The sequence below is a fragment of the Penicillium roqueforti genome (genome assembly GCF_015533775.1).
Source record: "Penicillium roqueforti strain LCP96 04111 chromosome Unknown scaffold_12, whole genome shotgun sequence".
Lineage (NCBI taxonomy): Eukaryota > Fungi > Ascomycota > Eurotiomycetes > Eurotiales > Aspergillaceae > Penicillium > Penicillium roqueforti.
In genome coordinates, this window is record NW_024067576.1 from 433090 (window position 1) to 460011 (window position 26922).

Consider the following 26922-nt stretch of genomic DNA (forward strand, 5'->3'; position numbering starts at 1 on the left):
ATAGGAATATAGGAAAAACGCACGCGATGCTGATACTCCGCTCCCTTGGATCTCGACAGTTGATCTGAACCCAAAAGTTATGTATGGGATGATATCCCACAGCGAAACTGTTCACAGCAGTCCATAGTCCCCAACGCGACCATTTACCGACATGGGGCTGGACCTTGAAATTTACTATCAACACAATCAGATAGCAGGCTTGAGCAGCTATCACAGTTGCACCTCTGAGGTTGGTCCGGTCACTTATGTAGGCGAAGAAGAATACAACTCCAAGTGATAGGGACGCGCCGACTGCAGCTAGCGCGTTTGCTGCTGTCCTGTCAAATCCGAGTGACCTGTATAAATGAGCTTCAGATCCATCCATCTACAACGGCAGTGAATACTCACATGATGATGGACGGCGTGTAGGTGGTTAGAGGACTCCATGTCGAAAACACGACGAATGTAGAGATGAAGTGCGGCCAGCGACGGTAGCAACACACAGTACGAAAGACAACTTTCAATGGAATGCGCACGCCATACGCGCCCTCGGTACTTCCGCCATTGTCGTATTCGAGTCTTTTTTGAAGAATCTCCTTCTCGGAATCTGTGAATTTGATAATCCCCGGGCTCAACAATGGCCGGGTGAGATCGGGTGATCCAGGTAGAAATAGTAATAGGAGGAATGAGACAGATATAGTGAACAACCCCTCGACTGTTGATATGTTAGCGAATGAAGTCTTGTATTTAGAAGATGCATACTTAGGAAGAGCCACCGCCATCCTCGAATGCCGTGTCGACCATCAAGAAGCAGAATGCCAGAGGCTAGGATAGGGCTTAGAGCGTTGCCGCCAAACATCCCAAAGAAGAAAATCGCAACTCTCTTAGCTAATTCTCTTTTCGTATACCACGACGACAAAGTATAGACTGCACCGGGAATATATCCTGCCTCAGCGAACCCTAGAAGCAGCCGTATAGCCAAGAAAGATCCTCGATTGTGGACAAATACTTGCATGGTAGCAAGTAAGCCGAAGAGAAAGACCTGGGCCGAAATCCACTTGCGAGGACCAATCTGCCAAAGTTACTATTAGAAGCAGGCCTTCCAGGGAACTGGTACTGTACATACTCGTTGCAAGGCCATATTACATGGTATCTCAAACACCACGATACCCATAAACATGAGCTGATTTCCCAAATTAATTGTGGACTGTGAAACGTTGATATCAGCGGCGAAGCCACCAGTCAATGCGCTCGCAATATTCATGCGGTCTAGCTGGAAAACAAGAAGACCGAGAAAAAGCAGAGGCAGCACCGACATATCGATCCTTAGAGAAGTTCATGTCAGCGTCTAATCCTGATACTTCATCTATGGGGTGTCATTGGTGGTTACTTTCTGCGAGCTTTTTGCTCATGGCTGGGTTCCCATTCTGGTAAGGGCAGCGATAATGAAGTAGAGTGCTCAGAGGCGCTATCCTTGAGATCTAGCTTCTCATCGTTCATTTTGACATCCATATTATATCATTTCCCTCCGTTAGACGTGGATGGTAGAAGAGACCTAACGACAGGCAAGGTAGAGATAACCGAGGATGAATATTGCAAGTATTAGCTATAAATTATAGACATCCCTGCAAGATATTACCTCCTCTGCCATATCATAATTTATAATATGGCGTGCTACCGTAAATTCCCTAAATGAGGCGTACCAGACCTTCAAACTACTATAAAACCACAATTTTTCTCTCTGGGCGCCGCGCTTTAATATCAACGGGATTTGAAGGGATTTGAAGACAAACCGCCCAAGTGAAGCCATGTGGATTTTCTTCCTTCGTAACTGGTTGGCTCGACGCCGTAGCCCCGCGACGCCAAATTGCGTGACAAGGCCCAGAATCGACGACAGCAGCGAACCCTAGATCGGTGCTAAAATTCCCCAGATCGGCATTTGCGACGGGATCTCGCCTATTGTATCTATATATCGCAATCTAACCTCGGGATGAATTTATAGCTGTCTTAGTCCTCAATCTCTATCATGGTGCCTGTTAAACGCGTTGCGGTAATCGGCGCGGGGCCGGCAGGAGCTATTGCGATAGATGCTCTGGCGCAGGAGAAGACCTTTGACATTATCCGTGTATTTGAGCGTCGCGAAGGTCCTGGAGGCTGTTGGTCCGTTTATCTTCTCCGGAGCTTATTCGCGACGACTGACAAGAAACCCCAGGATTGGCGATTCATCCCAGCCTCCAACGCTCCGCGACTTCGCATCTCTGGCGACGAGAACAGCTGATCCTCCACTACCTATCCCCCAAAGTTTGCCTGCGCAGACTCTAAAATCGGATCAGCCTCGCTTTACTGAGTCGTCTGTTTACCCCTACCTGGAAACCAATATCGACTTTCTGCCTATGCAGTTCGCCCAGGAACCTTTCCCAGAAGAGCGCAGCGAGCTCTCCATATCTCACCACGGACCCGAAACCCCATTCCGGAAATGGGATGTGGTCCGGAAATACGTTCGGAGTCTTGTCGAGCGCCGGGGTTACAGCGATTGGGTCTCATACAACACCACGGTCGAACGGGTCGAGAAGGTGGGGACAGAGTGGAAAGTAACACTCCGAAAAGATGGAGAGAAGAGTGATTACTGGTGGGTTGAGTGGTTTGATGCGGTAGTCGTGGCGAGTGGCCACTTCTGGGTCCCCTATATACCCCCAATAGAAGGCCTGGAGGCATTTGAGAAGACCAGACCGGGCAGCGTACTTCACAGCAAGCACTTCCGTGGGAGAGATAAGTTTGCTGGCAAGGCAAGCTAACTTCCTCACAACAAAATTTCAAGGTTTTAGGGTCATCATGCTAACGTAATGTCAGCGAGTTGTGGTTGTCGGCGCATCTGTCTCAGCAGCCGATATCGCAGTTGATCTTGTTGAAACGGCAAAGGAACCAGTCCACGCAATCACAATTGGCCATGCTGCCAACGGGTACTTTGGCGATGAGGCATTTAACCACCCCAAGATACAAAAGCACCCTTCAATAGAACGAGTCTCGAACAGGACTGTGCACTTGACGAATGGCAACTGCATCACGGATGTTGACCACACAATCTTCGGCACAGGCTATAGCTGGACGCTGCCATTCCTCCCAGCAGTTCCAGTCCGCAATAATCGGGTTCCAGATTTGTACCAACACGTTGTTTGGCAAAAAGACCCGACATTATTGTTTGTCGGCGCCGTCGCGGCTGGTCTGACGTTCAAGGTCTTTGAATGGCAAGCTGTTCTAGCCGCACGGTTGCTGGCTGGCCGGGCTACCCTACCGTCTGTTGAAGTGATGCAAAAATGGGAAGCGGATCGTGTAAAAGCTCGGGGTGATGGCGTGAAGTTTACATTGATCTTCCCGGACTTCGAAGACTACTTTGAGACGGTGAGACATCTAGCCGGCGAGGGGGAGGAGGGCAAGGGACGAAAGCTGCCCAAATTTCGTCGCGAATGGGTGCGGGCATTTTTTGAAGGACATGAACGCCGCAAGGCCATGTGGAAGCGGTTGAACCTGAAATCTCGAGCAGCTTTGATGAATACCGAGACTACACACAAGGAAGTAGCTCGGCTTTGAGTTTAACTGTATGTAGTTATGCCTGCATACACGGACCATACCCTGACCTTGACACGGCAGCATGGTCATATGAATGTGGCTGCTTACCTTTAGACTGTATGCTATCAGTTTATTAGCCTACTTCTGGCCAACGACTATAACATCAATGAACCAAATACTTAGAACACACCTTCATTACTTATGTCAGTTCATAGCCTGTGTTGTTTTTTATAGATCTAATGACCTATGAATATACTCCCTACGAGTACTAATTCATTCGCTACCAACTATGCACGTAGTCTCATCAATTATTCGGCTTGCCCGGGTGTTTGGAGAAGAAAGCTCGTAAAAGTTCTATCATGAGACCTTGTGCACTATCAAAGCCCTGCGTACCTCTCTTAGTTATCCACTGCATCCCGCGTACCGGCATTCACCCGCGTGCACAGGGTATAAAAGGCCTCTTGTCCCCAGAAATCTTCTTCTTCTTTTCTTTTCTCCTCATCCCCCTTCCCCCTTCTAGTTCCGACTTCAACTAACGTTTCTGCAGATATTCCTTACACTGCATCACTGGGCTTACACTACCCCCGGCTGATGCGAACCCCCTCTGACTGATAGGTAGATCTGACGTTACCGCATATCTTCCTAGTCTTATTTTTTGATCTAGCGACTTGGCCTCTGTGCTTGCATATGCCTCGTTGCACTGTATCACTGGGCTTACACCACCTCCAGTTGATGCGACAGGTAGATCTTTCTATTACTTGTAATCTTTGGACCCAGCGACTTGGCCTCTATATTGCATATGCCTCGTTGCACTGTATCACTGGGCTTACACTACCCCCGGTTGATGCGACCTTTCTCCTTTTTTTCATCAATTATTCGGCTTGCCTGGGTGCTTGGAGAAGAAAGCTCGTAAAATTCCCACCATGAAGTCGCCTCTCTTACCAAGCGTACCTGCGTGCACCCGCGTATAGGGTAGGTATAAAAGGCCTCTTGTCCCCAGAAATCTTCTTCTTCTTTTCTTCTCTCCCCATCCCCCTTCCCCCTTCCAGTTCCGACTTCCACTGACGTTTCTGCAGGTCTTCCTAATTCTTTGACCTGGCGACTTGGCCTCTGTGCTTGCACATGCCTCGTTGCACTGTATCACTGGGCTTACACTACCCCCGGTTGATGCGACAGGTAGATCTTTCTATTACTTATAATCTTTGGACTTAGCGACTTAGCCTCTATATTGCATATGCCTCGTTGCACTGTGTCGCTGGGCTTACACTACCCCCGGTTGATGCGACCCTTCCCCTTTTTTCATCAATTATTCAGCTTGCCTGGGTGCTTGGAGAAGAAAGTTTCCTTGATTCTATAGTCCTATCTTATCCTAGCCTTTCAGCTTTCTCAATCTCATGAGTCCACTTGCATTATTTGAATTCAATATTCCCAGGTCGCCTGCATATATTTACGAAATAGGAAAGAGACTGGATGATTTCAAAGTTTGACATATACCTAGAGCCTTAAGCCAAGTGTTAAAGTCCATCATTATCTAAACTACCTAGGCACTGCTTATGGTATATAATCCATTGACACGGTGAGGAATTGTGTAAAACCTCTCCTTTCTCAGGGCTTTGTCCCTTTGGCATCATTGTTAATCATCACTTCTTGTTCTTCTCATATATTGTACCTCTGCGCATCATATAATTGACGGATAAGATATGTTCGACTGTGATAGATAGACTACCCAATAGACCCCATTTATGCCTAGTGCTCCGGGATCACTCTCATTTTTGTTATGCGGGCAAGGGAGGTAAGATTTGATTGTCTATAGACAAACAGAAAGTCGCTAAATAGCTATTTTGCAGCCGGCCGAACTAGGCAAACCAGGCAAGGCCGGTGATTGTCTCAAATTCTTTCATCTCCCAAAATTCTCTTCATCTAGACACTTCTACTCTCCCATCTATCTTAATCATCTTTCACCAAGCTTTGTTATCATTGGAACATAGTGCAATATGGAACTCGGACGTTATATCTTCCAGTTACCCTCGGACGAGGAACTCCAGGTCTTGGAGCAGAAGATCAACTATTCTTTTTCCAACCGAACTCTGCTCCGGGAGGCACTCCAACCCGCGACCTGGGTTAACGAAGATGGCAATAAGAAACTTGCAATGGTGGGCAATTCAATTATGCGCCTGGTAATTGTGAATCACGGCCTCAAAGGAAAGAAGACGCGTGGTATGTGTTTCTCTCACACTGGCTACTATTTCACAAACTTACGATTTCGGCTCTGGTTAGGTCAAATCTCCGATATGTTCACCCTTAAGGCTAGCAAATCCTCTCTTTGTGCGCAGGGCTTCTATCTCGGTATTTCCAAATTTGTCGTCAAAAGACCTACCCAATTAGTCGTTGGACCGACTATCATGGCGACCACCATGGAGGCAATCGTCGGGGCAGTCTACCTTGACTGCAATGAGCAGATCCAGCCGTGTGCCGTTGTCATGAATGCATTGGATATTGCTTGGTCTGAGTAAACACCAATCACCCTACAGTGACATACAGTACCCCTGATATGGGGGCTGGCGAGATTGACCACAGCCTGTATGAGTGTTTGATTCAACGGTGGGGTTGCTTGCAATGACTTGCATGCTGCAGCACTATCCAATGAGTCTTTTCCATACTTTTAATCGATTCCGATTGATCCTGAGGGGCTCTGTACATTCCCGTGGCTTGGAATTGGCTCCTACAAAAACATACTGAGAGATATTGTGGAGAGGACGAGAAAGGATATGGTTCGGAGCTAAGAGAATTGAATAGCTGTTGCACTGATTCTGGTAACTATTATCTTCGTCTCGTCGTATGTCCTCATGGACATCAGCTGAATGCTTGAAGCACAGGTAGCGTCGTAGCGATGTAGAGCCGATACTGTACTCAAAACTGCATTTTGGACCCTTCTTAAGATATTGACTGACTCCAGCTTTGCTGTGCTCAAGATTCTACAGACTAACTACGTCACGCGATTGAAACTTACTAATCATCTTGGGCGCCAGATTTAGTTGACTAGGCGATCCCATGAAGGCGATATGGCGGATATCCCAAGTAGGCCTATTGCCGCCATGGGTGACTTATTTACGGAGTACTGTTGGCTAATACTGCCTTGCCGCTGATTACTCTTTCGCTGATACGGTTGGTCTATCGTGGAAGTGTTGTTCTCCAATGAGAAGGATGTCTAGACTCGGCGATGATACGAGTGCCACAGTGACCGGGGTATCTGACCAAAGCGTGCCTTAAATTGACACCATTGGGGGGGCCTTGTTGACTAAGATAGGGGTGATTGATACATCCGATCTCCGTTGATACCAAAAAAGCGAGTGCGACGAATTAGAAGCCAATATTTGGATACTCCACCATATGATCAATAGCATCGAACCTTGGAGTAAACAACGGTGTAGCGAGCGCACGGAGTTCTCCTTGTTTTTTCTTTTCCAACATTTCGTTTTCAGCTATCCTAACATCGCGCCGTACTGCGAATCCAAGTTGTCTAATTTTTCACGGGGTCTTCTCCCACTACCTTCATTATGACACCACAGGTCAAAATTTGGGCCGACTTTGCCCATGTATCCGAGGAATCTGACTCAGAAACCAATGAATTTCAATACAAAATGTTCGCTGTCATCAACTCGGACGATGTCATCTACTACGGCGAACTACCTACCCGCAAAGCCGAGACCTCGTTTCAGCAAGTCATGGCCAGGCCATGCTCAAGCCAATCCCCGACAGCGAGATATTATCAGAGTCGCCACTGTCTGGCGACAAACCCTTGACTCAGGCGCCACTGGATCTCCCCGCCAATGTTCAAGTCTTCATCAAGCGACCCAACATGTCCCAATATGATGTGTATTAACGACAAAATGTAGTACACCTGCTCGCCCAAAGCTTTTTGGAGGAGGCCCGTACCATGGAAGTTCTTGCCGTACACCTACATCCTTATTTCGTCCATACTACGGCTGCCGCTTCCGGGGAGGCTATATAACCGGAATCGTGCTCGGCCGCCATTCGCACGACCTGAAGAATTATCTCAGTGGCGGAGTGAGAAATATCGATAAGAAAGCATTCATGAATGTGCTTGAGTCTGCTATCTATCACTTACATTCACTCGGTTTGGCACACAATGACCTCAACCCAACGAATGTGCTAGTCGACGACTCCGAGGCCAGTGGTGGAATGCCAGTCCTGATTGACTTTGGCTCGGCCGGGAAAATCGGCAGCTTGTTGGGAACATCCCGCGGCACAAGTGGTTGGATTGAGGGTCGGATTGAGGACTATGGCATTTCGAGGAAGGAACATGATACCTTTGCCCTAGAGAAAATGCGACTCCGGTTGGACAACCCGACTTTCGACGATGATTAATGGGGAAAATAGTGATATGTAGAGCCTATCCGCCACATGGCAAAAAGCAAGAGACTGGCATTGTCACAAGTCTGTTGACAATACCATTACTACCCTGTAGCAATATCAGTCATGGAACTGCCACTAGATTGAGATACCCTGTATTACAGTAGAGATCCATTACGTCTTACCCTTTGGGATTATTGGATCGAAATTACAATGTCGCTAGACAGAGTTCATCGAACAATGAATATGCATTGTTTGTAATTATTAAGAGGGAGGTCGATCAAAAACCGGGGAAAAGGCAGGCAAGAAGAAGCCTCTTTCCTCACCTTTGCCCTCACCCTCATTTCTCTTTGTGATTATTTGCTTAGGTATACTCGTTTTCTTACCCCGAGCCAATTATCAAAAAGAGAAATGACGGTGATGGCAAAGGTGAGGAAAGAGCCTCATTTACCGGAGGGGCGACAAGCTCTTATTTGATTTTCGGAGTTGTCAAAGGCTTCTTACATGCTTTTTCCCCGGTTTTTGATTGACCTCCCTCCTAATAATCACAAATAGTGCATATTCATCGAAAATAAAAGAGAAGTTGAAATCAATACAGATTGGAATTGGCACCAGTTGTATATGCTTGGTGAAGGCGGCGATAAATGGCGGTCAGGGATATGCCCGTACCCGAGGCCCAGCAGAGCTCCAACCAATGAAGATGAAGCAGGAGAGTCAATGGAGATCCTTTGAGGCTTCAGCCTTAGAGCCCGGTCTTTATTTTCTTTCGAAAACACAACATGACCAGCCCAATTGCGTATATTTCTCCACCTTCAGCTGAGCCACGCATCTTGCTTGTTCGATCCTATGCCATACGAGCGTCTACCACGCTAGCTTTACGGAGTACTTCAGCTTTAGAAATTCAAGCCCCCAGCGCGCCATATCGGAGTACGTGGAATAAGATACGGTATTATCTGTCAGCGGTCTAGACCCGAACTTGAATACTGATCTAGAAAAGAAAAGAAAAGTCTTCGGCTAGAGCTACAACAACTAAGCACAGGGAATTTACACAAGACTCGAATCTTCGCATCTCGCATACGTGCATCAAAATAAATTGCCCAAGACTAGGATTGCTGCTTTACCGAACATATCCAGGCAGCCCCATTAGAAACGGCACATAATCTCCCGGGACTACATCGCCAGCTCCCCAGTCCAAGATAGCGACCATTAACTGCGTGATAGGTCCCAACCATATGGCAGCGCTCTGACGCGGCTTTCGATCTCAAGATCACGTCATAGTATGGCTGGCGAACTTTCCGCTGGACAACGTAGAGGGTCTTTCCGGGTCTCAGTCTCGGACACTGCAACGGTTCCAGCAGAGCTAGCCAATCGGAATGGCCCAGTTCATCGCCAAACAAGATACCAGCCCCCTTTCCTCCCCTGATCGGTTTCAGGAGGTAGTCGTTTTGGAACGAATCCGAGACTTTGCAATTCTCGATAAATTGGTTGAATCCCGTCGAGCCCGGGAGAATTGTGTGCGCCAAGCCTTGGTTAAGGCCTTCGGCCTGTTTAGGAGTGATGATGTTCCTGGAGACTAAATTGTTGAGTTCTTCAAGAACAAGTCCTAGCATCCTCTTGTCGTGAGCAAGAAGGATAGTTCGCATGTCGTTGAAGCATCGCAGGCTGATCTGTCGTTTCATCTCCGGATCGAGAGCATTGATCTCCCGCTGGTGGAGTTCAAGGCCAATTTGGTGAATCTCTTCCACTATTTCGCCGGACTCGATTGTGATTGTCTCAACAGCATCTGCTTCAGCGAGACAGCATAGCTTGTATCCGTTTCCCCCGGAGTTGGAGGGATCTGGAATGAGTCGGAGAGTGTCCGGAGTTATGAGTCGCAGTTTTAATCCATGTCTTTTCTGAGCAAATTCGATAAACATCCCGATATCAATCCCGTGCTCTTCGCCTTTGATAAGGTGCAAAGGAATCTCGTTGTCGAACAGTTCCAACAATCCACCGAAGACCTTTGAGTTAACCATTAGCAATCTGTCTTAGCCCAGATATCAAATCTCCACTCGCTTACCGTTTCAGCTTCCACGGCGTTAGTCAGACCTCGCGATCCAAGATTGAATGCCGAAAGCGAATCTTGCCCAAAGACAGTATGCATGTACCCATTCCAGCAGAACCTCGCGTTGATCTCACAGATGCGAAAAACCTCCCCGCCAGCTTCATCTTTCTCTACCAAAAAGTCTGGTCTCCAAGATCCTTGTCGTTCGCTCCACGGTGCGAACAGGTGTCGGTTTGAGTCCATCCACTATTGTAACAACCACTCAGTAAGCCAAACCGAGCCGTAGAAGGGATGTAGCTTACGCGCAGTAACTCTTCCTCCTCCTGCTCCAACGGCACACGGAGAGGAAACCGGGCTTCATCATCCGTCCACCATCGCTCGATAATATCCTCGATGGCCAATCTCAGAGCGAGGTGCAAATTTCTCATGTTATCATCGTGCCGTTGGGTAGTTAACACAGGGAAAGGACACGATGCATCCAGAGATCCGGCTGGCCAAGAAGAGGAGCAGTCGCTCAACTTCGAGATATAACTGTGGCGGCTTTTGCCCAAGAGGTCTACATCTAGCCCTTCTGCTGTCACTGGTGAGTAGTCGACGGCATCGTCATCGGGAAAGCTGATCAGATGGAGAGGTTTCATTTTGTATGTGGATATTTTGTGTTGATAATGGAAAGACGGGATGATATATGTCCTTCATGTTTGAATCGAACTATTCAACTAGTGGTTATCCCGAGCTGAGGTGGAGAAAGCCAGATCTAGTACGGAGTACTTCGTAGACGATCCCTATTTTCTGATGTTCTCTGTATGTATGTATGTAATGTGATGTATTCGTGTACAGTGGGGCCTCTCGGGTATATGTGGGTCCAATGGTTCACCCGAGGGATCCGCTATAATGTGGGGCCATACAGGCAGATTTTGACTCGTATTGACTTGCAATTACAGGTTTGAGATCGTATGTACGACTATACATATAATACAGCATTGAAACATTCATGAGCTTCCAAATGGTGCGGCATCCCATCGGACACGCCGAAGATGTCGGTTGGGGTCTTTGACTTCATTGCGCGAATGCAGCCATCGGCGATTATCCATCAGGATAATTGATCCTTGGAGAAGACACTGGGGTGTGAGGTGGAGAGTCTCATCCCGGGCGCCACCACCGTACAGAATTTCCTTCAGTTCATCCAGTGCCTTGGTAGCATTCGGAGTCAAGGGAACCGTGATATCTTCCCGAAACCGCAATTGACTGCCAGACTTCCCGTCAGGATTCACGGCGAGCAAATTAGCCACGATATGCTGCTTCCTCTCGGTTTTGATAAACTCAGGAGGGACTGTAATTTTGTAGTTGTGGCTGGAGAGCCATTTTTGCGCGAAAGGCGAAAGCAAGGTAAGGAGTCGATCGACGTTCAGCACAGACAACGTCCCGCCGCCGCGGCGGTCTGGCTGAAGGACTTGGAGGGCGAAGAATCTGGGTGGTTGCTCTTCATAGCTGCAGTCGGTGTGCCATTCAAATCGGAACATTGTCTCTGATCGGGCTTGGTGGCCATGGCTTTGGAAACTCGCTGGGGAGGGCCGAACATCCCAGAACCAACCGCGCTCGGCGCTGTGTGTTATTGGGAGGCCGTGGTTGTGGTTTTTGTGGAGATTCGATATCAGACTCTGCAGATATGTGCTGTTCTCGTCGCTAAACCCTAGATGTACTTGGAGCACACCTTTCGCTTCGAGGGTATCGTATACGGCTCTCAAGTGGGAGGCGTCGGAGGCGAGTGCTGGCTTGGGAATTTCGATTAGGGGGACGAGATTGGAGGTTCGTAAATCTCCTGTTATAGTGAGTATGAGAAGAAGAAAATAACAGACGATACATACTGATAGGGCGGGTAGAATAACTTGCCGTCAGTCTGGCTGTAGAAACAGCACGGAAGAGTTGATGCATTTTGTGCAACCACCATGTAAGATATGGAAGAGCAGTCGGCGCTCAATTACATATATACCAACAGCTCCAAATGCAACGAAGAAGAACAATATCACGAATATATGCAGCATACCCTGTGCGGAGGACAGAGTAGAGGAGCAATATATTTCGACTGGTCATATAGGGAATGAGACACATATGTAGTGTAATGCTGTATGATTGGCATGCAGATTACTGCGTACAGCGTATGGTACAAATTATCAGATTAATTGCAACTCCTATAGATGCGGCTGAGCTGACCCACTCGGGAAACACGGAGAGCGCAATGAATGTGTCGTACGTACAAAGAGAGACGAATAAGAATAGAAATAAGAAAATAAAAATAGAACACCTGAAATGGGATCTCATCCCATGTAACTTAACTTGTCAGGGCTTAGTTCAGGACATCGACATTTAAACTAGACGAGCCTATACGGCGTTGGACACTTCTCTCCAACTTCCAACAACCTCGCCAACATGACTGTCATTACCGAAAAGACCTTACCAATAGGCTACAATTGGCGTTCCTCCAAGTGGTTCATTCTCTCTACCATCGCAATCGCGTTGTTTGCTGGTCTGTCTGCCCCTAGAATAATTGAAACAACACAACACTAATATCGAGTAGAAACATTCCTTTATGGCTTCCTAGTTCCCATCCTCGGAGAAATGCTTCGGGACCGCCTCCATGTCCCGCCATCTCAAGCTCAGGAGTTAACCTCTGCCGCTCTTGCCCTACATGGTACTCTCGCCATGGTCTCCGGCCCTATAATCGGTCATTTCGCCGACAAGAATACAGGCCGCAAGACCGCACTACTATTATCTCTCGGATGGTGCATTGTCGGCACGTGCATGGTTGCCGGCGCTCATTCAGTCCCTATACTACTGCTCGGCCGCGTGTTGCAAGGCATCGCAGGGTCTGCTGTGTGGATTGTCGGCTTCGCAACAGTCGCAGACACTGTCAGTCCGAGCCGCATAGGTTTCGCAATGAGCTTAATGATGTCCTGCGCAAACACCGGAGTAATCAGCGGGCCCGCGATTGCCGGGCTGCTGATAGAGGCCACCGGGTACTGGATAACATGGTCGATCCCGCTCGTGGTCCTGACGATCGATTTTATCGCACGCGTGTGTATGATCGAGAGTCCGTCTAGTCCTCCCTCTATGCCAACCGAGACTGCGAGTCTGCTTTCCTCTTGCGAAGAGCAGCAAATTCCATCCCGAAACGATAGTTTCTGGCGGACAATGCTATGCAACGGCCGTGTTGGGACCTGTCTGCTGATTATAATCTCGGGTACAACCGTGAGCACGAGTTTCCACGCGACGCTTCCCCTCCACGTTGAAGAGACATTCGGATGGGGTCCTCGTGCCGTCGGATTCCTTTTTGCCGGCCTTGTTATTCCGGGTGTCGTGATCGGTCCCATTGCTGGCTGGGTCCGTGATAAAGTCGGAACACGACGACCTACCATGGTCTGTGCCGTTCTTGAGGCAATAGTACTTGGCCTAATGGGTATTGCTGGCGATATTCCTTGGGCGGGTGCTCGAAATATGGGTAAACCGCTTTACGTCGCCTGTATCGTTGCTATAGGCATTTTGCGGCCGTTTGTGTCTGGCATCGCGCCGGTCGAACTGACGGGTAAGTCGTCTCTCTCCGGCTATGAATAAGTGCTAAAAATATCTAGCCACTGCCAAAGCTATCCAGGAACAGTCCCCAGGGACATTTGGACCTAAAGGAGGCATGTCGCGCGTATTCTCTATGATGGATGTTGCTGATTCCCTCGGGATGATGATTGGTCCAATCATAGGCGGTTCGCTGAAGGAAATGGTCGGCTATAAATGCATGAGCTGGACTTGGAGTAAGTGGTTTGATCTTAGTATAATCGGGTAACTTACTAATGATAGCAGGTCTCTTATATCTCCTCCTCGCTGCTCTTGCCATGGTCTTCTTAGGATCAGAAGATGCTGAGGAAGAATAGTTCGGGCGACTGTGTACTTTGTTCCTGTTTTTCTTTTCCATCGGAATACGGTGACCTAATTGGGCCATCGGACCCACATATACCCGCGTTCCAAGATTTGGCCCGACAGCTCGGGAATGAAAATACCGCCCACAGATATAATACGGTATTCTCATTGGTAATTTCAATTAATACATGAAAACACTGCACCGGGTATGGAAATAGAGTAAATACACGTAAACTTTTTATTACTCCCTCGCGATCGTCCGGTGGAGACCCGAGATCTGCAGGCACTACTCAGCTGATCGGCCTTCATGAGGTCGTCTCCATGAACTAGTAGCTACTCCATCGTACTCCGTAGCTCAGCTACTCCATACAAAGTTCAGCTACTCCACGTCACAAATTCAAGTTCATTTTGGTTTTTCTCTGCCTTGTCTTGATCCATCAATATCAAATTCAAATATTCGGAGTCTTCTCAATCACAATTAAGCCTATCGCCCCGACTCACCCTCCCGCAATTTCCTACCTTCAATTGAGATTGCTCGTAGCAGATTCTCGCAATGGCAACGGAAAGGTATTCATTAGCAGAGGTGCTAGCCGTCGCTAAGACGCACCCTTTCTACAACCCGGACACTGTATACCCTGCCGATGCAGAAACAATCCGGAATCTTCGGAAGACGGTCACTGACCAAGAGGCGAAGGCTAAATTCCAAGAGCAGCCACTTCTTGAAAAGAAAACACTGTAAGACAATATCGGACATCCTTCTACAGTAGTTAGCTAGGCTAATTTAGCTCAGGTACAAGGCCATTGAACGACTCTCACATGATGTGGACCCGCGCAACACCTACCGACAAAGTTCCTACGTGAGCATTACTGGCGGTGGTTCTGGCGGGGTGCCGATGATGTTCGCCGTGGATGTGCACGAGAACCGTCGACAGAGAGCGCAATTTGGGGAATTTCTCAAATTGTGCGGTGTCATTCAGCCTGGAGATTGGGTCCTATCCACTCATGTAGCGGGAGGGTTTTACAGGTACTTAGATCCGAATTGCACGAGACGGCGCGATATCCTAACTAAGAACAAGGTCCCTCGATCTCACGACGGAAATCACAGAAAACGCCGGAGCCACCGTTCTCAGCGCCGGAAGCTACATGTCACCTACGGATGTTGCTAAATCCCTAGCCGACTATCACGTCAACATCCTAACCGGTGATGGAAGCCAGGTCGTCCAAGTCGTCTACCACATCTCCCTCATGGCGCCGGAGGATCGCAATCGCATCGCCCTCGACAAAATCATCTACACCTCCGAGCCCTTAACCGGTCCGCAGCGAGCGTTCATCAAGGCGGTTCTGGGCGACGTCAAGATAATTTCCCTCATGGGAAGTGCCGAGGCAGGCCCCTGGGCAATCAGCAGCCCCGATCTGACCGGGGAGCAGAGCCTGACTAATAATAGCACGGACTTCGTCTTCGACACGCGCAACATCCTGATCGAGATCGTCTCTCCCTCTGCCGTCGACGGCGTATCTTCGCCTGATCCAATCCTGCTTCCAGAAGGAGAACAAGGTCTCATCGTGCAGACATCTCTCCAACGACTGCGAAACCCGCTGGTACGCTACATCACTGGTGATATCGGCACCCTACACCCCCTCCCGAGCGCAGCCTGTGCTGTAATCCCCGAGGCGGATCGGGACTATATACGTGTGTTGCGCATGCGCGGCCGCGATAATCGCTTCAGCTTCAATTGGTTTTCCTCTTATTTCGAATTTGAGAAGATCGATGCCCTCATGCGGGCGGACGACTGTGGCATTCTGCAGTGGCAGCTCATTATGGATCGATTGGAGAGTACGCCGCAGGCGACGCTAGAGATCCGGCTGCTGAGGTCGCCGCCTCGAGACGGTATTTTATCGGATGATGCTCTTATCAACCGCTTCAAGGCTTTCTTTGTTATAGGTTCGGATAATGAGGAACTCTTCCGAATCGTGTTTCTGGATAATCTTGGAGGATTCGAGCGGAGTGCTACTGCGGCGAAGATTATTAAATTTGTGAATCGATGGGATTGAACCAAAAGTATTGTCTCTTCTGTTGAATGTAGAGATCAAATATTGTTTCTTCATCCTGCGGACTCCGAGCTTTAAATCCGGTAATCCGGCTTATCGGATCGCATCCGGACTTCGATTTAACTTCTTGTTAAATCCGTTTATAGTTGGCCAACAGTCCAATCAGAATCACTGCTTTTCCAGTGTCACATTCTCGCTTTCTCTATTGAGATGGCCAGGTCGACAGTCTACGGTCTACCTTAACTCCGGCATCGCCATCCCTCAAATCCATGATACTCACTTTGTTTAAATAGATACCCCGACCCTTGATTCTATCAAATATCAAATCCATCATTTATTTCCAAGATATCCCATCTACACATTCTCCAGAGCCATGTCTCTCTCTGGAAAAGTCGTCCTCATCACTGGCTCCTCCAAAGGAATCGGAAAGGCAACAGTCCTCCGCCTTGCCAGCGAAGGAGCCAGCGTAATAATCAACTACCTCTCCGATGAAGCCGCAGCCAACAACCTTGTCGCACAGATCGGGCCCGACCGCGCCTTAGCTGTCCAAGCAGATGCATCCAATCTGTCCGATCTCGATCGCCTCGTGGATTCCGCAGTCGCCAAGTTCGGGAAGATTGACATCCTCATTCCAAATGCAGGAATCCTCCCAATGAAGGACTTGGAGAATACAACCGAAGCGGATTTTGACAACGCATACAATCTCATGGTGAAGGGCCCATACTTCCTAGCCCAGGTAAGTACTAGAGTACATTCTTGTCCTAAATCATAGCATTCAATGATACTAACCGTGTTCTAGAAAGCCACAAAGCACATGCCCTCCGGTGGCAGGGTCATTTTCATCTCTACAGGGATCACTGCTCTTTCCAGCGTCGCACCCGCCTATCTTCTCTATGCGTCTGCTAAAGGTGCCATCAATCAAATGGCTCGTGTCATGGCCAAAGACCTGGCACGGAAGAATATTATCGTGAATGCCGTCGCACCGGGGCCTACCACTACCGAGCTCTTCTTGAAGGGGAAGTCAGAACAGGTCCTCAATGCAGTCGCTGGGTTTAGTCCGTTTGGTCGGATTGGGAAACCGGAGGAGATTGCTAATGTCATTGCCTTTTTGTGTGGAGAGGATAGTAGCTGGATGTCAGGTCAGATTGTGCAGGTCAATGGCGGAATGGCGTAGTCCGGCTGCGGATATTTGCTGTCAACACGCACTTTACGTTCATCAATTCAGCCATAGGAACTCGAGCCTGAGGCTGGTACCAGAACTTGACTCTAGATGGAGGCTACTTTTGTCCTATGTTCGAGAGACTTATATGTGCAATGAGAGAATCAATGACCGTGTCATTTCTGAAAAACACGTCCATGGCGTCTAAAGCCTGTATGAAGGAGACTGCTAAGTTTAACGTCGATCACTAGCAACCATAATTCAGTACCATTTCCCCCTCGTCAAGAAGTTTTTGCGGTTCCGGAAGTAATGGAAGAGGAAAGATGCAACCAGCTGTTTCATCGTGCGAACGACTATTTTCCGGGTCAGAGATTTTGACAAAGATAAACAATTCTGGTCGGTTCTGACTTACAAGGAGTACCTTTCATTGTTATACAATGCCTTGTAGATCCTCTGCTGTTGTTCTTTATCACGACCATAGTCGAAACCGACTGCTTTCAGAAGCATCTCGCTAAAACAGTATTCTTGACAGAATAGACTGGCAAATTCCAACAGTCTCGGATAAAATCCCGCTGATACCCAGTCCAATAAACAGACACGGCCATCATCTAACCAGATGATGTTTCGGGGGGCTATGTCTAACTGACAGAGCACCAGTGGGGTAGGATCAAAATGAACCTTACCATCCCCGGGAAAAAGCCGGCTATTGAACCATTCTTCCACTTACTGAACATTGCTAATGGTCAGATCATTTGTATCTGGCCAGAGTAAGCCAATTGAAGGGCCACCACATAGGCTACCAGCCCTATCGACGGTAATAGAGTGAAAATACTCAAGAATGTAGGCGAGTCTTTGAATGTGAGAGTCTGAAAGATTATCGATAATCTTGCCCTGAATAAAATCCGATATTATATAGCCCCAATCCTCATCGTCCATGAAAAATTTATAAACCGAAGGGACTGTAACGATATCTGGATTAATTATGCTGTATGCTTTTTGCTGATTCTTTGCCTCATGGGAGGAGACAAAGGGGCCAAACTTGACTACCAAGTCACAATCTGGTAGCTTAACGACCTGGTTACCAGACCTCAATCCTCCAGTAAGCTGATCTTCTGGACAAGACCGGCAATAGTCAATGATCGACTGGTTATTGTCTAGTTGAACAGTCATGGCAGCATCAGACATTAGAAGGGGGGTAGACGGAGTAAGAATGGGAAAGAAAACAATGGTACACATGATCTACCGCCTCGGATAATAGATAGTCCCTTAGCTAGCCATACCTGACCAACTTGAATTCAAGGGAATATGGTAAATTTGAATCAAAATCAAATTCTAGCAGATGCCTGGCCTATTAGTCACATAAGAGTTGTGGTTCATAACTAGTTACCGGTGCTGCAACAGATGGGGGGAGGTGGTATCATTTTCACTCCATTTTTACCTGCCTGCCTGCCTGCCACCACAATGCCTGCTAATATAATAATGAACCCAGTCAGCATGGAATAAGGGTAGTCCCTTACACCGTGCGGCGTGGCGGCGGTAGGGGCAGGGCCAGGGGGATTCATATTGAAAACGCCATTAGAGATGGCATCGAATATGCATTCAAAGATGAGTTGGTTAAGTTCATAGACATATTGGCGGGTATAGTGGTGGGAAGCAGACAGGCAGGTAAAAACGGAGCGAAAGATGAAGATCGGAGTCACGAACTGTCTGAAGTTACTTTGGACATTGAATTCTTATTTATAGACGACACGAATCATGTGATTTACTAGTAATTAGTAATATAGGGACCCGGCCGGGAGACTTTACATGAAGTTTAACCTAGCACTACCTGCTGTCTTTTGTGAAACGTTGTATTTTTTTATTTTTTGAAAGGCCGAAAGGCCTTTGGTGATGCGACCAAATCTCTTCCTTGACTCTTGCTCTAGCCATATCTCTCGAGAGGAAACCCTCTGCTTTATCATAGACCGTCTGATAGCTCGCGCTTGGGGACGCATTAATTAGGCTAAAGCCCAAGTCCATCCGCCAAGCCCGCAACTATCTCATACAAAGCCCAAGCCCCGGGGTCTGGGAGTTGCTGACTTGAGGCATCCCCGACATACGTTGCTCGGCCGAACTTGGCCTTGAGATGTCTTGTTTCCTCCGCCTTTTTAGCAGCCACATCCACTGCTGACAGAAAATCATTTGTTTTCGAAAACTCCTCGCTGAAAGGGAGTAAAACGTCCATAACAGTACGGTCTCCTTCCCTTGCTCCCGTGTGCGACTTCAGGGTTGTCGTCGCGGACGCCAGAGCAGTTGAATAGAAGTTTGGCGTATTAGGGCAGATTCCCTCGAGCGAATTCTTTCTCAGGGCTGTATAAAGAGCGGAAAGAAGAACTCCAAAAATTGCACCGAGGGTTCCACCCATGTCGTCGACATTCTGCAACACAGACCGAATTACCTCTAGCAGATCGCCTGAGGCTGTGCAGCCTTTATCGACACTTTGCAGGACTGATTCGGCCAAGCCTTGGACTGCCTCGCCACAGTCTCCATCGCCCATGACCATGTCCCACTGGGTCAGCCTTGGCTCTGCTGCAATGGCTCTTTCGCACGAGGTCCTTAAGGCTTTCTCCAATAGTAAAGGGTCAAATTTGATGCGAGGGGAAGCGGTAATTTGGCTGTTTACCTCGGCATCGAGATCATCGAAGGTGGTCTTCTGTTGAGAAGGAGAGGGACGGGAGGTGTTTGGCCAAGAGACAGCAGTGGTGGGACAATCAAAGTGCCGTATCAAGGTCGCGACAGATTGATTCGATTGCCGAGCTGCGGCGGTAAGGTTGCAGAGAGAAATCGAAAAGCCTGGCGCGTTGAGAGACGTTTCAAATGAACCAAATAATGTTTTGCAAGGCCTGATGTTCCATCGTGAGCTTAACTGACATTGGATCTCATCGGTCAGAGCAGATAACTCGAGGACAGAGAGGCCACCATAGTTGTTGACCAGTAAACCAATTTCATCGCGTGGCTCAAACTTGACAAATGCTCGCTCTGTATCGGAATCATCGCAAAGGAATTTGAGACACTGCTCAATAAGTTGCTCGACAGGGGGGGCGGGGGAAAGATGAAGTTGGCCGGGCTCATTATGTATACCGGCGCCGACGACAACCACATTGTCTGGGACGGATGATTGTTGGTGTCTGCCTGGAACATGGCAATGGTCAAGAGCCGAGGCGATCGTAACCGTCTGCCCATTTATTGCTTGTCCCAGTGCAAGACACTGTTTGAAAGAGTAACCCTCCGAGGCAGCTGCCCCGATGATCTTCATTGCTACGGCGTATCCATCAGCAGCCATCAAACCAGGGAACAAGTAACAATCTTACTAAAAATATGACCAGGTAGCCCTCTCCTACCCATGTGGCTATTTTTACTTCTTCCAATGGAGACATCATCTGTAGCATGTAGAATGGCAATATTTTCAACCAGACCTTCAGCCTTAGCTCTCTCGGCCGCAAGGCCGAAGTGAAGACGATCTCCAGTGTAATTGGTTATGAGTAGTATAGTCCCTTTCTTCGATGGGGCCGTCCGAATCGCAGCCAGGATTTGCTTTGCGCTTGGTGACGCAAAGATATCACCGCACGCAACAGCTGATAGCAGGCCATCACCAACATAGCCACTCCACGCCGGTTCGTGTCCTGAGCCGCCTCCGCTGATAATGCTCACCTTTGAGTCATCATGAAACGCATTGGAAACTACTCTCTCTGTGTAGTTCAAACTCAAGTGATCGTTTGCGGAGACAAGAGCTCGCAGCGCTCTTGGGACCAAAGAATTGGCGCTTGTTGAGGGGAAGTAGTGTTTGTCGGACATGGTTTGATGGGTAAATTATTGGTAGGGAAAGGATAAAGCAATTTACCTCTAAATACGTGGTTCGTTTAAAGTGTCCATCCCGACTTAGTCTCTCCATGTGACTGGCTTCGCCAAGGGTTCTCCGAGCTTGGTAATTCCGTGAGTCCAAATTTGAAGAGAGATCCCGGAGTGGAGATAGCGGTGTCCATATTCCGCACATGTTCCACCGTCGAGTCGGGAGGCCTAAGTTGGTACTGCCGTTGGAGTACATCACGAGACGTCAAAGTCCTAGCCTAAAAAGGAAATCCCGCAGAATATTCCGAAAATGGCTGATGAAACTGAATTCGGCTTTTCTCTTCACCTTCAAAATCATTTTCGAAAATAAGAGATTCCTTGATCATGGAAGTTGATTTAGATTTCTCTTACAAGAGTTGTAACTTGTTGAAAAAGTCATGTTGTATTAAGTATCTTTTGTATTGAGTTGATATACAAAAGATACCTAATGGAACTGTGCTCGGGATGTGGGGCCGTTCGATCTAGTAGATCCGGTTTGACGAAAAGTCCCCGCCTCGCGGCCCACAAAGTTTATCAATCAGGTACGGAGGAGATCGAGGTCTGTACCTGCTTCATCAAACAAGTAGGTGATCACCACAAATCCTGGGTTTAGCTAGAAGCCTAGAGCTGGTGCAGTAGAGGCAAATGCTGAAGGATTTCATTTCCTTAGATTGGATGAATGGCAAGTAAATGTTACGTGATAACTAACTTGATAGACTATGAAAAGGGTTTATTATGAATAGAATTACTCCTAGACTAATTTACAGTGGTACAGAGTGTCTAACCAGGTAGGTCGTTCAAGAGATCAAGACGCGTTCAAGTTGGCTTGCACGAGCCAAGCAAGTCCTAGTACCAGGATTGAGGTGACTGGGATAGCAAGGACTCGCCTAGCAGTGAACCAACTCTCATTGATCTTGCTATTCGCAAGTCTGATGCTCTGCGGCTTTAGGGATTCAGCAAATCTCTCAATCTATACACAGTTAGCATATGGCTACAGACCTCTGTCGAATAGGTATTACTAACCTGTTCGCATGCAGTCTTGATCTCCAAGTAATTGAGATCCTTGGGGTCATTCTTCTGTTGAATTCGGTGGACAAAATGACAAAAGACCTTGCACACCCCCTGAAGACCTGCACCAGATTCGACGACAAGTCCAATCGCCTCCCTCTTGGTGATTTTGATATTTCGTTCGAAGAGAGCCGGGTTGCGGAAACATAACTCCAGTGTAGCCATCGCCATAGATTGGGGAATAGCACAAAATCTGAACACGCTCTGCTCGCGCAAGCCAGCAAGATACGACAAACAATCAGTCGTATGTCTCAGAGCATCCAACACCATCTCAGAGCTGCAGTTAAGGGCCAGCTCGTGATTGTCGGGTTTGAACAGGTCTTCGAAATTCTCGACGTGTTTGGACCAAATCTCTTTCGGCCAAAATTGTCGACCGTCATCATTATCTTCACGGATATCGCGAATGATATTGTTCTTTTGCAGTAAGAGGCCCATGGACTTTTGCAGGTGAGACTGATTGATCACATTTGCATCCGCCAGATCAGCTTCGACAAATAGGCGGGTTAGGCCCTCGCCGACCAAGCCAGCTACATACCAACAATAGAGGTCGTACTCTTCAATCGTATTGACGGCTATATCTCCAACAGCCGCCTTTTCCACGAAATCGGCCATGCCATTCCCCATTTTATCAGTGGTATCCTTGATGATCGCTTGATAGACAGGTTTCATTTGTCGGAATTCAGCAACCACGTTATCGAACTGCACTAATAGCTCGCGATCCTTTTCTTCGGGGCGGTTGCCGGTGAAGGTCCAGCCATCCTGGTCCAGGACATCTTTGAAGTTTCGAAGGAGCGGCACTTTTGTCTCGAGGGGGATTGAAGTATCGTCTTCGATGGTATCCAGACCACGTAGTATCAAGTAGAACACACAAACGGGCAAACGTAGCTCGGGATGCAGTTCCTTGACAACGGGACTGTAGCTGCGACCGGTTTGATCCAGGAAGTCGAAACAGATTTTGGTTGAAGACTCCTGCTGTTTATTTCTCTCATGGATAGGATGGCGCCGCAGTTTCCTATTAACGGTCAGTACCCTTCGAATGCAGTGTTTGTAAAGATGTTAGAGATGGCTATAGACTTACCATTGGATTATCGTGCGGAGCTGGTTCGGGCGAAGCACAAAGTAAAGAAGATCCGATATGAGATCCATAGTAGGGAGTGACAGGGTCTTGTTCGGAAAACTTCTTACAGAAAATCTAGTTAGGGGTCGATTGTTAGTTATTGACTCCCACCAAAAACGGCCCGGAAACGGCCCGCTATCGCCTTCATCCTTTTTGAAGAGAATTATATGCAAGAAACAGACGTATCTGTATCTCTCCAGTCTCCGAATTGCAAATATCGATATCCCCTCTGATCGCCGGTACTTTTGTTCCACGCCATGGCGTGTCTTCCGGTAGGCGTGCGTTGACAGTTAGTGGGACTGGAGCGGCAAGGCCATCGTATGAATTCGGAAACAATACCAACCAGCTGATCTTCGTAGTGGTGAAAGGTGTTCGCAGGGAACAATCTCGCGGGGCGGCAAAAGCCAGCAAGAGCGACTGGATTCCTGCCTCCAGAATGATTGGATGAGGTAGAGTTGAAGAACATAGTCCCTCGGCGGCTGTGGTCGCGATGGCAGCGCAGGAAATGTCCAGGTGCTGCTCAGCAGAAATCAAAGCTCTAAAAAGTCCATTATAGCTCAGATATGACTCTGCGAGTGAATCATAAAATTGGTCAATATTAACAGGCCTCAGCCTGCCCGGCCTGGTATTTTTGAACGAAGGTAAGATCAATCGGTCGAGTGAATCTGGCCTGCAAAGTTCACGCGTAACAATATTTTGGCGATAGTGGGTATGTTGTGATTCGCAGCTCCGCTGACTTCAATATTGAATTCTGTTTCAACGCCGTCGATGCCTTCAACATTTGGATTGACAAGGTCGGCAACGGACAATGAGATATCAAACTCTAAGGCGGGTCCTTCCAGTATTACCGATTGCTCTAGAGTAACGTCTGCGAGCTCGATGCTGTTTACTTTCTTTTCATTACGCATATCCATCGCAACCGCAAGTGCCGAGACGCAAATGATAGATGCAGGGACAACGGATTGACCTTGTATGCGGTAATTTTTAAGCCATAGAAAATCTTCTAATTTGAAGACGTGCCGCCACCTCGGCTTCATTCCAATGGTACTTGGAACGCGGCCTCCATGTAGCCCTTGAGGTAGTCCTGTCATAACCAAGTTCTCCAACGGCAGTGGAAAGGATTTGAATCGCCTCCGAAGTGAACGATGAATGAGAAGTCAATCCTCGCTCATTGAGCAAGATATTGGTACTTAATCCTGGATCACCGTCTCTCCAGTAACCAGCGGCTTTTCATATGTCTCTGAAGCCAATTCGATATGAACAGTTGGTAAGTACGATGGGCATCGGGTCCGACACATCGCCCCGGTCCACGTCCGAAAAGACCCAGAGCTGACATCGTAAATTAGAGTCTAACACCGAAATAGAAACTTTGCCGAAACTCGGATCTGGCCGAAGGACTCCACAGCCGAAATCTATAAAGACTCGTAATGTACTAGTATTTCAGCCCTGGAGGCTACGACCGAGAAGATGTGCTGTTTGAGAAAGAAGAAAAAAGACCCGGTGACAAGAAGTAAGAATGAATGTTCTGATTGCCAGGTTATGAAACCTTTGATATATCTTTCGTACAAGAGTGGCCCTTGAGTCCACCAAAAAAGAAAGAAAAGAAAAATGACGAATACGTTTAGAAGTCTTCTCCGCGAGAAATCACTTCTTTAACGTTAGGCCGAAGTAGAATTGTCTGAGTTCCGTCAGTGGGATGTTCCTCTCCAGAAAAGAAGAAGGGGGGTGACTTGCGTGTTCGAACTGGGCCGAATAGGTCCCCTGTTTCTCATTCAGAGGGGGGTAATCTTCGACAATTCCCGATTTCACTAGATTATTCAACTGTCTTTTATGTCAGTCAATAGTTCCAATCCAATCCAATGTTTTGAAGGCAATTCCATACACCAAGGAGATACTTCTCTTGTCCAATTCTGTCCAAATAGCGCCGGCAGAAAGGGATAGTGCTGAAGTTTTTCTTGATAGCACCCAATACATTTCTTGCCGAGGACAGAGTTAAATCCTTCCTTTTTGCGTCACCGCGTAGAGCATAATGAGAGACTTCACCCCCTTCGACGCATCGGCCGGCACCGGTACTACCAAATGTTTCGATAGCAAAAACATCGCCTTCTTCCATCTTTGTCATATCATTGGATTTGACAAAAGGGACACTCTTAGTCCCATGGATTGAGTAAGGAAGGATTGTATGGCCGCACAAGTTACGAACGGCCTTTATCGGATGAGTCTTGCCATTGATTTCACACTCGTAGCTTTCCATAGCCTCTTGTATTAAGCCACCCAATTCTCCGACTCGAACATCGATACCGGCTTCCCGGACACCAGTATTAGTTGCATCCTTGACAGCTGCTAGTAGATTATCATAGATAGGATCGAATGCCATTGTAAAGGCACTATCCACAATCCGACCGCCAACGTGGATACCGATATCGACCTTAAGCACATTGCTTTCCTTAAGCACTGTCTTACAGCCAGCGTTTGGGCTATAATGGGCGACAATATTGTCAATGTTCAGACCGGTAGGAAATCCCATACCAGCTATTAAAGAGTCGCCTTCGGTAAGGCCATCATGCCCTACTAAACGTCGCGCACTATCCTCAATGCCGTTGGCGATCTCTAGGAGTGTTTGACCAGGCTTAATGCTTCTTTGTGCCCACTGACGGACCTGACGATGTGCCTCAGCTGCCTGGCGATAATCGGAAAGGAAATCGGAATTCAGATTGTCCAGGTATCGCTTCTCCTCGCTGGTAGTTCGGTATCGATTGTCGTCCTTGTACTCGACCTCTTCTCCCTTGGGGTAGGTGTTGTTCGGGAACAGCTGGGAGATGGGAATCGATGGAGGATCGGTCTGAGTCTTTGGCTGTTTTTTGGGCTTCTTCTTTTTGTTCTTCTTCTTCTTGGCAGCGCTAGCATCAACGGCTACTGCCGGTTGATCTTCACCGTCATCTGAGTTCTCTCCTTCCCCCGATATCCGGTTTGCTGCGGCGCGGTTGGAAACAGGCATGTCGGCTGCATTCGCAGCAGCGCCTTAGCAATGAAAATAGATGTCAGCATATGTTCCCGCTGACTCCCATGTGTCGACTGAAATATATTCTTACCCTGCCCGCTGTTTACCAGCTTCTCCGAAAGTTCTGGCGGGTCGGTTGTCATGTTTAGCACTGGGAGGGGGGAAGTTGGAACTCCAAGGATGGGAAAAATGCTCTCCAAATTTATCTGCCCCAGAACAAAGACAAGAGCGCCTACAATCTGTCGGGTGAAATCAAAGTTACGGTTTTTAATACTGTCTCATACACTAGCCAGGTGACTGAAAGAAAAAAATTCATTCACTCAACTCCACCGTGGATTATCTCAGGAATCCCACTCTTCCGTATAGTACAGTCACGCCTGTATTTATTGATTAATATGAAATACAGTGCTCGGTTGTTAAAAGACAAGAAAAATACTTGTTTAAAAAGATCAGCGAGATCTAGCAGGAGGGTATATTTAGAATGAACTTTAGTTGTAGATCGATGAACTAGACTTATTCTGACTATTTTATCAGCTACTCCCAGACTTGAGTTATTTGTGTTGAAGTGTTTCATAATGCCAAGTCCATAGCAACAACATAGCCGTCTTACCATCCCACCATGGGAGCCAGGGTGGGTCTGTCCCATAGGATAGTATCTGGTAGCGAATTTGTCACTAAGCTAGAAGGCTCGGGGGGATAGTATATTGATAATCCTAAGAGCTTCCCCTGCGCTACTTACTCCCGTAATAGACCGAGAATCTTCTCAGGATCAAAGGGATAAATACCACGAG

The 26922-nt window shown here is 47.8% G+C and overlaps 12 protein-coding genes across 12 annotated transcripts; 6 read left to right on the forward strand and 6 right to left on the reverse strand.

The window, feature by feature from the left end:
* Positions 1 to 383: 383 nt before the first annotated feature.
* Positions 384 to 1479, reverse strand: LCP9604111_5303 (uncharacterized protein; the record flags this gene model as incomplete). Its single annotated transcript, XM_039073099.1, has 4 exons — positions 384 to 694; positions 742 to 1051; positions 1106 to 1304; positions 1370 to 1479. 4 exons carry the CDS (start codon positions 1477 to 1479, stop codon positions 384 to 386), a joined length of 930 nt encoding a protein of 309 aa, XP_038928765.1.
* Positions 1480 to 2005: 526 nt separating this feature from the next.
* On the forward strand, positions 2006 to 3567 carry LCP9604111_5304 (uncharacterized protein; the record flags this gene model as incomplete). Its single annotated transcript, XM_039073100.1, has 3 exons — positions 2006 to 2139; positions 2192 to 2717; positions 2830 to 3567. The coding sequence occupies 3 exons, from the start codon at positions 2006 to 2008 to the stop codon at positions 3565 to 3567; spliced, it is 1398 nt and encodes a 465-aa protein (XP_038928766.1).
* A 1973-nt stretch (positions 3568 to 5540) lies between these two features.
* LCP9604111_5305 (ribonuclease III domain-containing protein) lies at positions 5541 to 6059 on the forward strand (the record flags this gene model as incomplete). The annotated part of the gene is made up of 2 exons (XM_039073101.1): positions 5541 to 5763; positions 5824 to 6059. The coding sequence occupies 2 exons, from the start codon at positions 5541 to 5543 to the stop codon at positions 6057 to 6059; spliced, it is 459 nt and encodes a 152-aa protein (XP_038928767.1).
* Positions 6060 to 7103: 1044 nt separating this feature from the next.
* LCP9604111_5306 (uncharacterized protein) lies at positions 7104 to 7935 on the forward strand (the record flags this gene model as incomplete). The annotated part of the gene is made up of 2 exons (XM_039073102.1): positions 7104 to 7258; positions 7443 to 7935. 2 exons carry the CDS (start codon positions 7104 to 7106, stop codon positions 7933 to 7935), a joined length of 648 nt encoding a protein of 215 aa, XP_038928768.1.
* Positions 7936 to 9023: 1088 nt separating this feature from the next.
* LCP9604111_5307 (uncharacterized protein) lies at positions 9024 to 10602 on the reverse strand (the record flags this gene model as incomplete). Its single annotated transcript, XM_039073103.1, has 3 exons — positions 9024 to 9920; positions 9980 to 10210; positions 10267 to 10602. The coding sequence occupies 3 exons, from the start codon at positions 10600 to 10602 to the stop codon at positions 9024 to 9026; spliced, it is 1464 nt and encodes a 487-aa protein (XP_038928769.1).
* Positions 10603 to 10953: 351 nt separating this feature from the next.
* LCP9604111_5308 (uncharacterized protein) lies at positions 10954 to 11896 on the reverse strand (the record flags this gene model as incomplete). Its single annotated transcript, XM_039073104.1, has 2 exons — positions 10954 to 11783; positions 11830 to 11896. The coding sequence occupies 2 exons, from the start codon at positions 11894 to 11896 to the stop codon at positions 10954 to 10956; spliced, it is 897 nt and encodes a 298-aa protein (XP_038928770.1).
* Positions 11897 to 12391: 495 nt separating this feature from the next.
* On the forward strand, positions 12392 to 13884 carry LCP9604111_5309 (MFS transporter; the record flags this gene model as incomplete). The annotated part of the gene is made up of 4 exons (XM_039073105.1): positions 12392 to 12488; positions 12540 to 13544; positions 13591 to 13764; positions 13814 to 13884. The coding sequence occupies 4 exons, from the start codon at positions 12392 to 12394 to the stop codon at positions 13882 to 13884; spliced, it is 1347 nt and encodes a 448-aa protein (XP_038928771.1).
* Positions 13885 to 14423: 539 nt separating this feature from the next.
* LCP9604111_5310 (uncharacterized protein) lies at positions 14424 to 15922 on the forward strand (the record flags this gene model as incomplete). The annotated part of the gene is made up of 3 exons (XM_039073107.1): positions 14424 to 14605; positions 14661 to 14894; positions 14947 to 15922. 3 exons carry the CDS (start codon positions 14424 to 14426, stop codon positions 15920 to 15922), a joined length of 1392 nt encoding a protein of 463 aa, XP_038928772.1.
* A 370-nt stretch (positions 15923 to 16292) lies between these two features.
* On the forward strand, positions 16293 to 17093 carry LCP9604111_5311 (uncharacterized protein; the record flags this gene model as incomplete). The annotated part of the gene is made up of 2 exons (XM_039073108.1): positions 16293 to 16655; positions 16719 to 17093. The coding sequence occupies 2 exons, from the start codon at positions 16293 to 16295 to the stop codon at positions 17091 to 17093; spliced, it is 738 nt and encodes a 245-aa protein (XP_038928773.1).
* A 1987-nt stretch (positions 17094 to 19080) lies between these two features.
* LCP9604111_5312 (uncharacterized protein) lies at positions 19081 to 20912 on the reverse strand (the record flags this gene model as incomplete). The annotated part of the gene is made up of 2 exons (XM_039073109.1): positions 19081 to 20375; positions 20459 to 20912. The coding sequence occupies 2 exons, from the start codon at positions 20910 to 20912 to the stop codon at positions 19081 to 19083; spliced, it is 1749 nt and encodes a 582-aa protein (XP_038928774.1).
* An 838-nt stretch (positions 20913 to 21750) lies between these two features.
* On the reverse strand, positions 21751 to 23159 carry LCP9604111_5313 (uncharacterized protein; the record flags this gene model as incomplete). Its single annotated transcript, XM_039073110.1, has 3 exons — positions 21751 to 21915; positions 21969 to 23025; positions 23092 to 23159. 3 exons carry the CDS (start codon positions 23157 to 23159, stop codon positions 21751 to 21753), a joined length of 1290 nt encoding a protein of 429 aa, XP_038928775.1.
* Positions 23160 to 24751: 1592 nt separating this feature from the next.
* LCP9604111_5314 (uncharacterized protein) lies at positions 24752 to 26274 on the reverse strand (the record flags this gene model as incomplete). Its single annotated transcript, XM_039073111.1, has 4 exons — positions 24752 to 24808; positions 24865 to 24951; positions 25013 to 26151; positions 26223 to 26274. 4 exons carry the CDS (start codon positions 26272 to 26274, stop codon positions 24752 to 24754), a joined length of 1335 nt encoding a protein of 444 aa, XP_038928776.1.
* Positions 26275 to 26922: the final 648 nt, after the last annotated feature.